The 15,885-nt window shown below is 40.0% G+C and overlaps 2 protein-coding genes across 2 annotated transcripts; both read left to right on the top strand.

The window, feature by feature from the left end:
* The first annotated feature begins 3,105 nt into the window (after window positions 1-3,105).
* Window positions 3,106-9,098, top strand: LOC117983651 (la-related protein 6-like). The gene has a single exon (XM_034970266.2). The coding sequence runs from the start codon at window positions 3,272-3,274 to the stop codon at window positions 4,490-4,492; it is 1,221 nt and encodes a 406-aa protein (XP_034826157.1). The 5' UTR covers window positions 3,106-3,271; the 3' UTR covers window positions 4,493-9,098.
* A 3,602-nt stretch (window positions 9,099-12,700) lies between these two features.
* Window positions 12,701-13,462, top strand: LOC138402611 (uncharacterized). The gene is made up of 2 exons (XM_069499933.1): window positions 12,701-12,712; window positions 13,046-13,462. The coding sequence occupies exons 1-2, from the start codon at window positions 12,701-12,703 to the stop codon at window positions 13,460-13,462; spliced, it is 429 nt and encodes a 142-aa protein (XP_069356034.1).
* The last annotated feature ends 2,423 nt before the right edge of the window (window positions 13,463-15,885 follow it).

Genomic DNA, 15,885 nt, shown 5'->3' with positions numbered 1-15,885 from the left:
ATTTTCGGTTTCGTGATAATATGGGTAGACGGTAGTGATATTTATGGCTCCGTAGCTCCGGGGTAAAAAAAGGAAACCTTATATGATCATTTTCCTGTCTGTCGTCGGTCTGTCTATAGGGTTACCTAGCTACTTCCCGTTGACCTAGAAAAAACTATAATTAAAAGTGTATATTTTGTTGTACGATGGTACGTAACGACTCGCACTTGACCGGTTTATAACCATTTAAAAGCAGGTACTCATTGATGTTACCCAACACTCGACCACAGAGTAGACTCGACAGCCGATAGCACACGAGTAGATATAGACCGATAGTCAGGCGGGTAACGCTCGCCTAATCTTGTTTAAAATGTAGGTGGCCAGCGAGTGTAATATCCACCTACGTGAGCCTACGTTGTAATCAGTGGCGTGCAGGTCATAGAGGCATAAATGCACTGCTTACCCCAGTTCTAATAGCTCAATGGCACCGATTCTAAGTACAACCTAATTTTAGAGTATTCGCACCCTCTTCTTACTATTGTAATATGAAAAGGACAGAAGCAGTTTGACATTTCTAAATTTAATTTTTAGATGGTAAAACCCGTGATTTTAGCACGCACTCGCGAACCTACTGTTTAAATTTGTATTGTGCACTAAAATTTAGAGTCTTTAAATGTGAAAGTCATGTTCCGTTCCTTTTTTAGCATTAGTAAAAAGAAAAGGATGCAGATACTCTAAATTTAGATTAGAGAGAGACTAGAGAATCGGGGCCAATGCATATTTTTCATTATGACCTGTCAGTAAACAGGTTCCTACCTAACAAATGCCTACCCTGGTGTTCTAACACTGTGCACGCCACTGGTTGTAATCTACCAGCGAGTGGTAGTTGAACTCTGTGAAAAATCGGCTGAAAAACTGCTTACGTATTTATAAGTTGCTAGCTTTGGAAGAATTTATGTAAAACTGAAATTTTCCTGTGATTTTTCCTTCCTTATGAAATCACATCCCATATACATAGCAAAAACGAAGACAGGTGATAGTACTGATGATTACTGATATGATACCACAAAAAAAAAACCGGCCAAGTGCGAGTCAGGCTCGCGCAATGAGGGTTCCGTGCTACAGTCGTATTTTTTCGACATTTTGCACGATAATTCAAAAACTATGATGCATAAAAATAAATAAAAATCGGTTTTAGAATGTACAGGGGAAGACCTTTCATATGATACCCCACTTGATATAGTCACTCACTTCGAAAGTTGAAAATACTAATTATTAGTTCATGACCACAATTCAATTATTTTTGTAAGATCTAACCCTAAATTCACGGTTTTCAGATTTTTCCCCAAATGTCAGCTATAAGATCTACCCACCTGCCAAATTTCATGATTCTAGGTCAACGGGAAGTACCCTGTAGGTTTCTTGACAGACAGACAGACAGACAGACAACAAAGTGATCCTATAAGGGTTCCGTTTTCCCTTTTGAGGTACGGAACCCTAAAAACACCAAAAATAAATAAAAATAAAACCTATATTTTGTAAAAGTTCACGATATATTCCAAATAAAATATCTGACTGACGCTAGAGGTCAACGCACGTTGCGTAAGTAGGCCACTCGAGGTCAATGCTGCACCGTAGGTGGAGCATTGACCTGAGTTCGGCACGCTATACATTGCGAATTTGAAGGATACTAAATCACTAAAACTACAAATTGAGTTAGGTAGTATAACAATAACGCTAAGTTTTTGCTAGAGTTCTGGTTACATCCTTTACACCTACCTATGTATATTATGATTTACTAAACAATATTCTTAGTTCTAAGAGTTTTAAGCAGTAAGTTTTAATCAATTAACAAATATTTATTATCCATTTGCATGCTTATTAAATTATTCCAAACATATCAATAAACTTAGTATGAGAATGTAGTCAGATGTTTCAGTCAAACATCTGTATGTAAATAATTTTAAACTAAGTATTTTAACGGAAATTTAGCAAACTACTGACGTAGGATATAGCATAGTTCCTAATACTTAGTTCCTAAAACATATCTAGAAATTTTTATTGAGTTTGATTCGTTAATATCCAAATGAGAGCAAAGCTACTTTTTTCCGGAGCGCACTTGGAAGTACGAATGAATCTGCTGGAAAAATCGTGCGGTGAAATTTCGCAGTGCGGAATTACATTTTCAGTCACCTACAGGCATTTTACTTTTTCCATGCAGCCTCGTCGTAGATAATAATGTATGTTACTAATGTCACATATGTTTTGAGGAGTGGTCCATAACTGAATATTACCAAACGATATAACCAGTTTAAACGCTGCCGTGTCACTGACTGAATGATTCTTGATTAGCTGAGCTGCTACAACCGCGACCTACATAATATAAGATAATGCAAATGTTTGAATTACTAAGAGTGAGATGAAGTTAATTGTTTTATTTATTCAGATTTCTCTTAATTGATAACGGCGTAGGCACGAAATCTGTCAAGACTGAAGATTTTCAATGAAAATTTTCTTATCGCTTACCTTTTAACGCTTATTAAATCATTAAACTTTATAATTTGTAAGATACCTAATTTAGATATTAATGAGACACTGAACTACCAGTTAGATTAAAAAATATGTTGTTAAATTAATAAAGAAGATGTCAGGTCTAACAAAAAGTTAGAATTACAAACGATTAGGTAATTATTTTTTCACTGAATACAACAATTAATTAATTAATTCAGATCAGTTTAACGGGTAAAAAAATTAGTACCTACCTATAATAATGGTCAAACTCACAGAGTTTTTTTCCATTGTTTGATCACAGGTGACTAAAGAGTTTAAACTAAGCAGACAGAAGTAATTAGGGACGCAATTAATTAGTGTACTAAAACACGCTCTGTTTTTATTTAATTTATAACATTGCGCGCAACGCACGCGAGTCTATTATCGTAGCATAGATTCGCCTAGGTAATCATCGCGTGCATATTCATATTTTATTCATTTCTCTGCAACCATTATACGGTGCGTGAGACCGCGACCGCTTCGATGCGACCGCTAAACTGCTTGCGGTCTCCAACCCGACCCGTAGCGCCGACACATGTTAAGTAATTAACGCAAAGCGTCTCGTAGTCTGCACTCTGCAATGCCATCTCGTCCGTTTCCGAGCGCCTTTTACCGCGCATGGCGCATCCCTCCGATATTATAAAACAGTCGCGTGCGCGCCGCGCGCCCGCAGTCGTACCGCGCTACCGAGCGAGTCGCACGCTCCTGTTATGCTAAAGTGGTAATCCCACGCGCTACCAACATGGAGGAGACCCCTCCCAGCCAGGTCGTGCCCGAGCCCGATGAGGGCATCGCCTCCGACCGCCGCCCGTCCACCGACGACAACGCCGACCTGTCCGACTCCGCGTCCGACGCGGGCTCGGGCGGCGGGAAGGACTCCGGCTGCGAAGTCGCTCCCGACGCCCAGGAGCCGCCCTACGCGCCGCCCGACGACGAGCTGGCCGCGCGCATCGTGGCCCAGGTCGAGTTCTACTTCTCCGACGCCAACATCACCAAGGACGCCTTCCTGCTCAAGCACGTGCGCCGCAACAAGGAGGGGTACGTCTCCCTCAAGCTGATATCCAGTTTCAAGCGCGTCAAGCATCTGACCAAGGACTGGCGAGTGGTGGCCGAGGCCTTGAAGCGATCCACGAAGCTGGAGATTAACGAACAGGGAACGAAGCTGCGCCGGATCGATCCGCTGCCGGCGTACGACGAGACGACTCCGTCTAGAACCGTGGTGGCCGTCCGAATGCCTATCGAACGCCCTTCGGTTGAGAACGTGTCCAGGCTGTTTGCGAGTTGTGGTGAAATTGCTTTGGTCAGGGTGCTCAGGCCCGGGAACCCGGTCCCGGCCGACGTCCGCCAATTCCTGAACAAGAATCCGAGCTTGGTGAACTGTGTGTGCGCGTTAGTTGAGTTTACTGAATCCGAGGCCGCGAGAGGCGCTCTGCGTCTGCAAAGCTCGGACGAGGAAGGTATGAGAGTGTACGAATTGAACGGAGTCCCGCGGGAGCCGAAGAGGAAAACGCCGGTGCGCCGTCCTGCGCCGAGACGCCACGAGTGCGAGTACTCCTCCTGCTGCAGCGGCTCGGAAGCGGAATACGAAAGCTACAGATACGGAACGCCGCCGTTCTATAGGCGCAATTCGAGCGGATTCTTCGCGCCGCGCTCGCCCGAGATCCAGACGTGGGTGCCGCGCCGGACGTCGACGTGCAGCCACAGCTCGGACTCGGGCGTGTCGTTCTTCTGCGGCTCGCGGCGCGCGTCGCAGGCCAGCACGGGCAGCGCCAGCAGCGCCGAGGGCTGGCTGGCGCGGCGCCTGTCGGGCTGCTCGCTCACGGGCCCCGAGTGCGGCGGCCGGCGCGTGTCGTGCACGCCGCGCTTCGAGCCGCGCGCGCCCGTCGTGCCCGACGGCACGCGAGGCTTCCACGCGGCCGCGCGCCAGCGGAGGATCTCGGACCTGGCGTTGTATTCGCGCTAGAAAGCGCCCGCCAACCGTGACACCTTTCTAATCACGTTGGATAACTACCTTTCACGTTCTGACCACCTGGTTTTTAATCTACGAGGAAACGATTCGTGTTCGCGTGTTAAATTCTTAGTTTATTATAAAAGAATGCATGTAGAGAGTTAGTGAACTGGGAGATCGTAGTTACCTAGTTGATAAAGTCGACGATCGATTCGTCGCGGATTGTGATCGAAGCTCATTTAGATAGGCCTAGTTAAGTAGCGTTTGTAATTTATTAGAATGTGATTATTTATTACCGCGTATTTATTGCGGGCGCGCGCTGTGGGGAGTTTTCACCCGAGTATGTCAGAGTTGTAAGCACAAAATTCAATAATAAAGCAAAATCGACATCAGAAGTTTGTAGACTCGATATCTGGCGGGAGATGTGGGCGACGGAGACGGCAGAGCGCAGCACGTTGCGTAAATTGGATTGCGAACTATGGATGCCCGTTCCACGTTTACATAACCGAGATAATACATAAACGCATATCGGCGCATGTATCTAATGCAACGTGCTCGTTCCGCCGCGGAATTTTGCGTATGGGATGCCACAATGCGCCGGACCAACCGTCCTTTATCATTGTATAAGATTAATTAAGATAATTTAAGTCAGTCGCGCCATGTCATGATTTATTTAAGTTTTTTTAATACTATTTTTAAGTTGTTGTGATTTTAATTGCGTTGCGCAAGAGTGAGAGGCGTACTATCCGTTCGGAGCAATCTCTTTTGTATTTTATTACTCGATAGGAATGATACATTTCTTCAATTGTATAATCGATATATCGTGCTTGTTTCTTACTTACATAAGTAAGCAATATACTGAAGCTTGTTTAAAAAAATGTAGGTAACAATTTTGGAATGGTGACCGTTAGTTTTTGAGAGGCGAGTAGCTTAGCGCCTCAGTTTTTAGTTCGCTACAAAAAATTCATCTTACGATTTAAAGTAATGTCATAACGCACAAAGATTTTGGAGCTAAGCTTTTCGCCTTTCAAACTCTTATTATAACGCAGAACCGTGCAAAAGAAGAGAAAAGATTATATTATAGAAACTGTGCTACACATCCTTAGGGTAGTTTACCCTGTCACGTCTACCACTTGAGCATTTAAACTGAAACGCTCAAGCAACAGAAGCACCAGGATAACAGATATCAGGTGTGTAAAAATCTGAAAAAATGTCCCAGCTCTGAATTATGTTGTGTTTGTACAATGATGTACAAATAAAAGAAAGAAAATGCGTTTATTTGTTGTTGAAAGAAAGAAAGAAATTGCGTTTATTTGTTGTTGGTGTCACAGATAAAAACAAACAAAAGTACAAATGTAACATTTTCATCTGTGACACCACCCCAAATGGGTGTACAGCTCAGCATAATGTCTTGCAATGCAGGACGATGATTTTCAGCGATGACCCGGCTGATTTCATTGATATAAGTTGGGGTCATGATTCAGGTTATGCCATGTACCTGGGCAGGGTCATACGTACAACATAGACTCGGTCGTATGGAACGCCCTTCTGGCATCAGTTTTTCCTTCCACTTTTAATATACCTTTAAGTACAGAGTGATTAGGTATATACTAGGCAAGGGCGCTCCATCTTAGGCTGCATCATCACTTTCCAACAGGTCTGATTGCAGCCAAGCGCTAGTCTATAAATTAAAAAAAACGTACTCCTGTACGAACTAAGTATTTGTACAAATATATACTTTTGAAGCTGTGATAGCCTAGTGGTTAGGAGTTAGGACGTCCGCCTTCTAATCGGAGGTCGGGGGTTCGATCCCGGGCACGCACCTCTAACTTTTCGGAGTTATGTGCGTTTTAATTAATTAAATATCACTTGCTTTAACGGTGAAGGAAAACATCGTGAGGAAACCTGCATGCCTGAGAGTTCTCCATAATGTTCTCAAAGGTGTGTGAAGTCTACCAATCTGCACATAGCCAGCGTGGTAGACTATGGCCAAAACCCTTCTCACTCTGAGAGGAGACCCGTGCTCTGTAGTGAGCCGGTGATGACAGAAGGATGATAGAAGGATAGATAGAGCATACTATAAAACCGGGAAAACCTACAAAACCTTGCAGTTTAATGTATCATATTGAAATGTTTACGGAGTAATATACCGACAGACAAAATTAACACTGCCTTTTCGTTCAATCACCTTCCTCCGGCTGACTTGTTCATTCCTTTCACCTCCACTTGAATAAGAACATCTTTGTACATAATATATTTATATCTCGTTATGTTATAAGCAAAAATCATTGTAAATGTTGTACTACTAAATGTGCTCTAAGCCTAACTTTATTTTATTTCTCTTATCTAAGCTATGTACCTACTTTATAAGTCGCGCAATTTGCTATTGCGCTGAAACCATGTCTCATTAACATCGAAATGACGTCATTTTGACGTCATTTGCCGTATATTTAACTAAAAATGTACCGTCAGTTCGAAATTTCAGTCTAATGCTGAAGTCACTAAAATGGCGGCCAAGCGCATTAGCAATTTTCGGGACTTATATCTTTGTATAGAGGCATACTTGCACATGTTGCATCGCAAACATATTATCTTTCCGTTACCAATTAGCACTGATTTTGTGATTAACATACAATGTTAACTATGTAAAATTATTGTTTTTTTTAATGAAAATATTACAATAAAACTTAAAGCTAGCCTTATCTAATTACTATACAAATCACGCCCCCGTAGAATGGTGCCAAGAATACTGGCTTCATTTCTGCGCTGGATAGGCAGGTTGATCCGTTGCGTAAAAAACCGGCCGAATTGAGAACCACCTCCTTTGTGGAAGTCGGTTAAAAATGAGCCAGCCCTTCTGTCACCAGATGAGGCTACTAATCGCGGTGAAATGTCTCGTAAAAATTTTTTAGCACTAATTTTTCATTTGTTTTTATCATAGTACCTACCCATGTAAAACTATATATTTTTAGGCATTATTGGTTGGCAGTCAATCGAAAATCCTATCACATTGTACTTATCTGTTTTAAGGTCAGGTGCTAGGGTCTACGATTCATGTTATCAGCGGTTATAGAATAATTAAAATTAATTGTTAAAAATAAGTCATTTCAGATTTGTGTCGGGAACCCTAAATAAGTGTGAAAATCTGTATCTATTCTCAAGGTCCCTGCTCTTCCTCCTCCTCCGTCTCAAATATACAGGGTGTAACCAGAACGCTAGCAAAAACTTAGCTTTATTGTTATACTACCTAAACACAATCCAATACCAATTACCGTTTGCCTCATTTTGTAGTGATTTAGTATTTTTCAAACCCGCAATGTGTAGCGTGCAAAACTCGGGTCAATGCCCCGCCTACGACGCGGCATTGACTCCGAGTGGCCTACTTACGCAACGTTCGTTGACCTCTAGCGTCAGTCAGATGTTTTATTTGCAATATATCGTAAACTTGTACAAAATTATAGGATTTTTTAATATTTTTTTTTGCTTTTTTTTGTGGTACTAATATCAGTAATCATCTATACTATCACCTGTTTTCGTTTTTGCCAGCGTTCTGGTCACATTCTTTATTATTACCGCTTATCAGTGTTACCGCTTATCAGTGTTACCGCTTATCAGTGTTACTTTAACCATGCTAAAAACTTAGGAAATTCTCGCAACTTCGTTTGCGTGGTTTGGTACCTACATTTGAAACAAAAATGCTTAATTTTTTTTACCTTCAAGGGCATTTTTATGTAAATATGTATATATACATACATAATGAATAATGTGATAATTCTTATCATTTTCTACAATATTAGAGTCGAAAGTAGGTTTGCGATGTTACTCGTTTTAGGTATGCTGCGTTTCTTTTAATTCTATTTATAGAAGCTATCAAAAACTGTCAATTTGTTTTCTTATTTAAATACACTTGTTATTTTAAAGTATGAAATTTTGTTTACTTCATGTGTTACTAAATTATTCTACTTACTAACATACTACTCAATCCAAAAAAGCGCTATCCTAGGTAACCAGAGCTTACGAGAGAAATACCTAACCCTGGCGCGTTTCTTAACGCTTTCAATAAAAACGTAATTTGAATATTGACCATTCAATATCAATGAAATTTTTGTACAAACAACAACTTTGTCGAAACCAATATCCGTGACTGTGATACGCAAATCACGTTTAAGTGTACAAATCTTTGAACTCCTGTAACTTGAACTTGAAAGCGTTGGAGAGCGTGTTAAGGTTACTTCTCATAGGGATAGATAGGTACTGCCTTCAATCTGTTTACCGCCATGAAAAATGATTGCCAAGTTATGTTATGGCACACACAAGTGAAAAATAGTTGACATATTATATACCCATAATATATTATATACCTACATAGTTTTTACTCCGTAAAGATCCAACCTCTTATAGATTGTTATAATTATTGTAAACTATACAAATTTAAAACTTTTGTTTCGGTATAAAATTTACGCAGTTTTATTGTATCGCGTCTATTAAAAAGTCATTCGCTTTTATTTATTTCCGATTAGGCGAAGTTAATTTATTCTGCAGTCGGCACAATAAACTCAGATCTGTTGCGTCCTCCTCGCTATTGTAATAATGGTTTTTTAAATATAAGTTTTTGAGAGAACGCCGTTTTTTAATTAAGCCCGACCTTGGGAGTGGAAAGTGTGTTCTTTTCGACCCCGGCTCACCTTGACGGATCGATTCTCACGCTGTGACAGACGACAGTTATGTTGCTTCACAGGTTAAAAATATACCTACATTTAAGGCGAATACAGACTAGCGTTTTTTTCTGTGGGTTTTGTACTTGTTTTGTTATGCAGTATACACGTGTATATACGCTACATTACATGCTTCTGAAAATCAAACGCGTGTGCAAGAACTTATTCCGGCGTGTTCGCTGGAGTTAGTGGGTCAATCAGCAACAAAGATACCAACGAAGGTACCGCTCGCGTGTTACGTGTATTATATAATTAATACCTATTATAATACATACTTCATATTATAAATTAGATAAGAAAATGCGTTTGTTGGTTTGTCTTTCAAACACGTCGCAACGGACGCGATTTTTTGCATGGATATTGGATATACCTAGTTAAAGACCTGAAGAATCATATAGGCTACTTTTTACTCTCGAAAATCAAAGAGTTACCACGGGTTTTTTAGAAACCTAAATTCACAATTATTTTTCAAGTTTTCATCAATATCTCGATACAAAAGAATTACTCGTGCTAATTTAGTAAATCTCTATACATATCTGTTGATGTCCTGAATCTAGATATAAATCGGTTGTAAGCACAGATTAGAGCTTCTCTAATCTGTAGTTGTAAGTATTAAACATACTAGCTTATGCTCGCGACTTCGTCCGCGTGGACTACACAAATTTCAAATCCCTATTTCACCCCTTTAGGGGTTGAATCTTCAAAAATCCTTTCTTAGCGGATGGTATATATTTAGATTGTACAGTTCACTACAATTTCTAAATTGGCAAGTGAAAAATCAGTGCCATATTTTTAAACCAGTAGGTCGATTTCGTAAAACCTGCATCAATCATTATTACAATCGCAATTGTTGTGATTGGCTGAATTTATGGTATTCTTGCTACAACAATGAATTGAAGCCAATAGTTACCGATTCGAGCGTCTACCAATCAGAGGTGATGGCGATCGTGACAATATTATAGTTATTCTATTCTACGGCAATCACACAACAGAAGTCTTGGACATTGTAGGATAAGTGTAGGATTTTTGAGTATATGTTATATGTATAATGACTTTTTGAGTCTTCCACTTTGAGATCTATGAGTAATGCGAATCACTTCGACAAATGCATTGAATGAGTACCTAAATGGCGAATATTTGTAAACTTTATTCTTAGAATTAAGTTCTCATGTAAGTGACTTTGTCTTTATGAGAATTCAAACGTCTTTAAACCTATACCTATCTAAAGTTAAGGAATTGGGTATCTTCCGGAGACTCTCACGCATGACTTATTTATTAATCACGTGCAGCATCTATAGTTATTGTAGTGAGAGTAGCGTGTATCAACACACAGCCATACTTAATATTTGCTACTTACGAGTCTTTAATCACGTTACTAACGTTCTAGGCTCTTTACGCACTGTATTTTGTAGATAACGGGTGCATTCTATGATTAATTTGATGATTTTAAGGATTCCGTACATCAAAAGGGAAAAAAGGAACCTTATAGGATCACTTTGTAGTGTGTTTATCTATCCGTCTGTCTATCGTGTCTGTCAAGAAAACCTTTAGTGTACTTCCCGTTGACCTAGAATCATGAAATATCGTAGGTAGGCAGATCTTATAGCACAAGTAAAGGAAAAAATCCGAAAACCGAGATTTTGTGGCATGTGGCAACATCACAAAAAAAGAAAAAAAAAGCCGAAACCTCTAAAGGTTCATGCACATTAGTTTGTGTCGTACTGTACTAGCTATTTTAGATTGAGAATTCTCGGATCGGATGCAGTGCGTAAAGAGCCTTAATAATTGATAAGTTGATAACCCTCAACCCTATATGGAAATTATTCTAATCTGTTATTGTTCATTATGGAAATGTTACTGTTCATATCTGTCATCATCATCATCATGATCAACCCATCGCCGGCTCACTACAGAGCACGGGTCTCCTGGAGCTCAAGAGAAGGGTTTGGCCATACTCTACCACGCGCGAGTCTGACTCTCACTTGGCCGGTTTTTGTTTTATAATGAAACCATCTACTTAGTAATTGTATGCTGCTACTGATATGAACTCTGATATGAAGCTGTGATAGCCTAGTGATTAGGACATCCGCCTTCTAATCGGAGGTCGGGGGTTCGACCCCGGGCACGCACCTCTAACTTTTCGGAGTTATGTGCGTTTTAAGTAATTAAAATATCACTTGCTTTAACGGTGAAGGAAAACATCGTGAGGAAACCTGCATGCCTGAGAGTACTCAAAGGTGTGTGAAGTCTACCAATCCGCACATGGCCAGCGTGGTAGACTATGGCCAAAGCCATTCTCAATCTGAGAGGAGACCCGTGCTCTGTAGTGAGCTGGTGATGGGTTGATCATGATGATGATGACGTGTAAGTTTACCGGACTGAACGTAGGCAAGTAATGTAATGAAAATGATAAGTATGTAACGTTATGTAGGTAAGTAATAATAATGTATCAATGTAATGAAAATGATAAGTATGTAACGTAATGTAGGTAAGTAATGATAATGTAATGAAAATGATAAGTATGTAAATTATTATAATTTTAAAGACGTAGGGCAAAGTAAACAGTAAACATGGTTTACCGGCAATTGAAAAACAATAAAAATGCTCACGGAAAGGGAAAAAAATTATGTAAAATAAAACGGAAAAAAACACAAATTAGCATAACCAGGATAAATAAAACCAAAGAAGTGTGAGTCAGACTCACCCACTGACAGTTCCGTACATTGGAAAGAAACTTTAGTAGGATAATTAGTTATTTGGCTACCTCCGCAAACTAAGTATAATTTTCTTTGTAAAGGCTGATTCGTGAAAATCCGTGCCAGTTTTGTTTTATTTTTCCGGTAAAATTTATATATAAACCTTTACTTATCTATCTAATTAAGTATTTCTGCAAACTACTCAGATAAATGGGGAAAAAGTTATATTTTTAGACAATTTCCATCAATTTTAAAATAGTAATCTATTTTAGAATGTGCTCTTTCATATTAATATGATACTGTGATCAACTGATATAGCAATCCCACTTTGGAAAATTTCGTCTTCTTTTTCATTGAAAATAAAAACATTTTTTAAATTACTTACTGTTAATTTATTTGCCATAAAGTTGGCCAAGCATTATTTACTTTACTAACTTAAAACTAGTATAGTTACTGCAATAAGATAATGTGACAGATGTACAGACGAACAAAGTCATTAACCCATCGCCATCCCATTATTGAGCACAGATCTCCTCCCAAGTGTGAATTTTGCGGACAAATCGCATTATAGGAGTTCCTGTTACACCATTTTGGTACGGAACCCTAAAAACGGTAAGAAGCTACAAACATTGTCACAACAAGGAACTATTACCGACGGACTTGTTTACGGAAACATTAGGTTCTCGTAATCTTCGTAATTAACCGGGTTTTCGGTAATTTATTGCTAAAATATTTTTTATTCATAAACAAGAAACTTGAAACGGAGCGACGACTTGCTTCGGCGCGACGTAGCTTGTCTGCGACAGGTCGAGATGACAATCGGGGTATGAGGCGGGGCGTTCCCTCGACCTGTCTCGTACCTACATGGGTACTATTCCCATGTACCATAATATAGATTGTTTGAGATTATACGCAGTTTTCCCTTAAAATTATGACTATCCAAAAACAACTAGGTACCTACCCATCAATAGACTGCGATAAAAAAGTGCGATAGAAATAGTCAAAGAAATAATAAACAAACACCTTTTCGTTATAGGTGCATAGGCTAAAAGCCTCCATAATATTATCATACAGTTCAACCAAACTCTATCACCCTTATTAATAAAAAATGCTTACTTCAAGCATTATCCTAAGCTACACTTACTAGTTACTTCCAGGACGTGGAGAGAGGGCACGGAGTACTCACCTTCGATCTTGTGCAGGTTCTTTCGGGGAATGGCTGCTTCGGAAGGTACCTGTGCAAGATCTCAGGTAGAGAGCCTACTGAGGAGTGCCATGAGTGTGGCAGTGCCGTGGATACGGCGCAACACACTCTGGCAGAGTGCCCAGCATGGGCTGAGTCGCGAGAGACGCTCGTGGCGGCAGTGGGGCAAGACCTCTCCCTGCCAGCCGTGGTCAAAGCCATGGCGGGCAGCGATGGGTCTTGGAAAGCAGTAGAGGTGTTCTGCGAGCAGGTAATGTCGCAGAAGGAGTTGGCGGAGCGCATGAGAGAAGATGATTTCAACTCTCATGCCATCCGTCGTAGGAGGGTCGGGCGTAGGCGAGTCGCCCACGACCGCCGCCTACCCCCTTGAGAAGGACTCTTGGGCAATAGACACGGGGAGTCTATCGCCCGTAAAGAAACCAGTCCTCGAGTCGGAAGGCGCACCTTTGTGTTCCTGGTGCGCCTCAGACGGTGTGTAGGGACTTCATTGGTCCCCTGAGGTGGGTCCTCAGCAGGCGCCGCTGGCTGGGTTGCGCGAACGTGTTTGGCCCCGTAGCCCAGCCACCAGGCGATGCGTGGAACATCGTGGGGTTTTAGTCGGTAAGAATCCGACATAACCTCCGCACCTCCCCGGGTGCGGTGGCATCCATGAGGATTTCCCCACGGAAAAAAAAAGAAAAAAAAAAAAAGTTACTTCCAGGACCAACGTAGTATTGAGTTCAACACACAAAACAAGTTAATCAATACAATTGTCTTTTCAATTTTGTGCCTAAGTAGTTAATCGTTGTTGCAACCTTATAGCTGACAGATTATTTTTATTTCTGATCATTAACTCATTACTCGAAATCTGATACATTATTTATAACTATGCATCGATTATTGATTTGCGAGAAAACTGACTTTAAAACGTTATGGTTGATGCAATCGAGTGCAATCCTAGTTATTTCTAGAACAATTTTTATGAAGAATGAAAAATCTATTGATTTTTCTCACTTTTTATAGTTTAGTACCCCAAAAGAAAAAAAGGAACCCTTTTGTCTGTTTGTCTGTCCATCGGTCCGGCTGGTCCGTCTGTCGTATCTTTCAAGAAAACCTATAGGGTACTTACTTCCCATTGACCTCGAATCATAAAATTAGCACAAGTAAAGGAAAAAATTCCTAAAATCGTGAATCGACAGACAGACAGACAACGAGTGATTCCTTTTTCCTTTTGAGGAACCACTAAGGAGGAACCCTAAAAATGAACCTCCCAAGATGGTCACCCATCCAGTTACTGACTTGGTCAACGTTGCTTATTTTGTCAAACAGGAAAAAAAAAAAGAAAACCTATGTACATATAAGTATATTATTGAAAATTCAAGGGTATTAGGTACATAAGTGTTTTACACGATGCTTCGACTATGTAACCCGTATGTATTCGCTGAAGGCCGACGGAAAAGTGATGAATGTAAGTATAAGGGCGCGTTCACAATAAACTTATTGTCAGCTGCCGACTGTGAGTCAGCGTTATGCAGATAACTTACGGTACGGTACCACACGAGCAGATTTCTACTCGTGTGACGGTACATAAGACAACTGTAAGGTTATTTTTTACCGACTTCCAAAAAGGAGAGGGTTCTTAATTCAGCCCGATGTCAAAATATTGGCATCCGCAACAACTCTGGTGTGAACGCTCACTAAGTAGGTAAGTATAGACTTGTGTAGTGTATCGTAATTAAATTTTATAAAAAAAAAATCGGTATTTTTTCTATAATCGATACTCAATAATTATCGATATTATGATAGGGAATAGTAGTTAACTTCGCAGGTATCTGCCTACAATGATTTATTGATGTGAGACAGCTTAGAGTAGATACAGGCAACTTTTTAAACTTGACCCAAATACCCCCAGGCGGTTTTCAATCGATTGCAATAATACAACTAAGACTATTATTTGACCTCTGCAACCTGTTAAAAACCCAACTTGAAGTGTCTGCCAATTAGTTTTGTCTTTAGGAATCAATCGTTGGCAAAGTTTGAAGCTATTTTTATTATATTTATTACTAGCTTATGCTCGCGTGGACTACACAAATTTCAAACCCCGATTTTACCCCTCGGGGGTTGAATTTTCAAAAACCCTTTCTTAGCGGATGTCTACGTCATAATAGCATGCATGCCCTATCCGTTCAGTAGTTTGAGCTGTGCGTTGATCAGTCAGTCAGTCAGTCAGCTTTTCCTTTTATATACATAGACTTATATCATAATAACTATTAAATACAATAAACTTACATACTACATTCTAACCTACTGCTCAGGTCTGTAGCCTGTAAATGTCTGTAGAATTTCTGTTGAATAATGAGACTTCATTCATTCGTAATCCTAAAATATTTTATACTACCATTTATATAAATTCATACCAGTGATTCCTTATTCGTAAGTAATATTATGGAGGTACAAATAAATAGGTCTTAATTTTAAAAGTACCTATATTTGTATTAAAAATTTATCTATTTCTAATCCCATCCGAATTCGAGCCGGAATAAATGACCAGTGTCAAGAATACGCAAGCAACATCCCAAATGGATGCAGTTTAAAGTACAGTCCGTTCACAGTTATTTTACCTCTGACGTTATATTGGCACCATTGCTTTGTTTGCTTTATTCCTTAGAGCTAAGGGTTTATTAGTGTGTGATTTGAAATGGTGCCAAATATAACGTCAGAGGTAAAATAACTGTGAACGGACAGTAGACATCTGAATTCCGGATCGGATCCGAGTTTTCCAAATCTGAATTTTCTCAGATTTGAATCGCATGC

This window comes from Maniola hyperantus, chromosome 7, assembly GCF_902806685.2.
Source record: "Maniola hyperantus chromosome 7, iAphHyp1.2, whole genome shotgun sequence".
Lineage (NCBI taxonomy): Eukaryota > Metazoa > Arthropoda > Insecta > Lepidoptera > Nymphalidae > Maniola > Maniola hyperantus.
The sequence above is the reverse complement of the archived record's forward strand: the minus strand, read 5'-3'. Positions and strand labels throughout refer to the sequence as shown.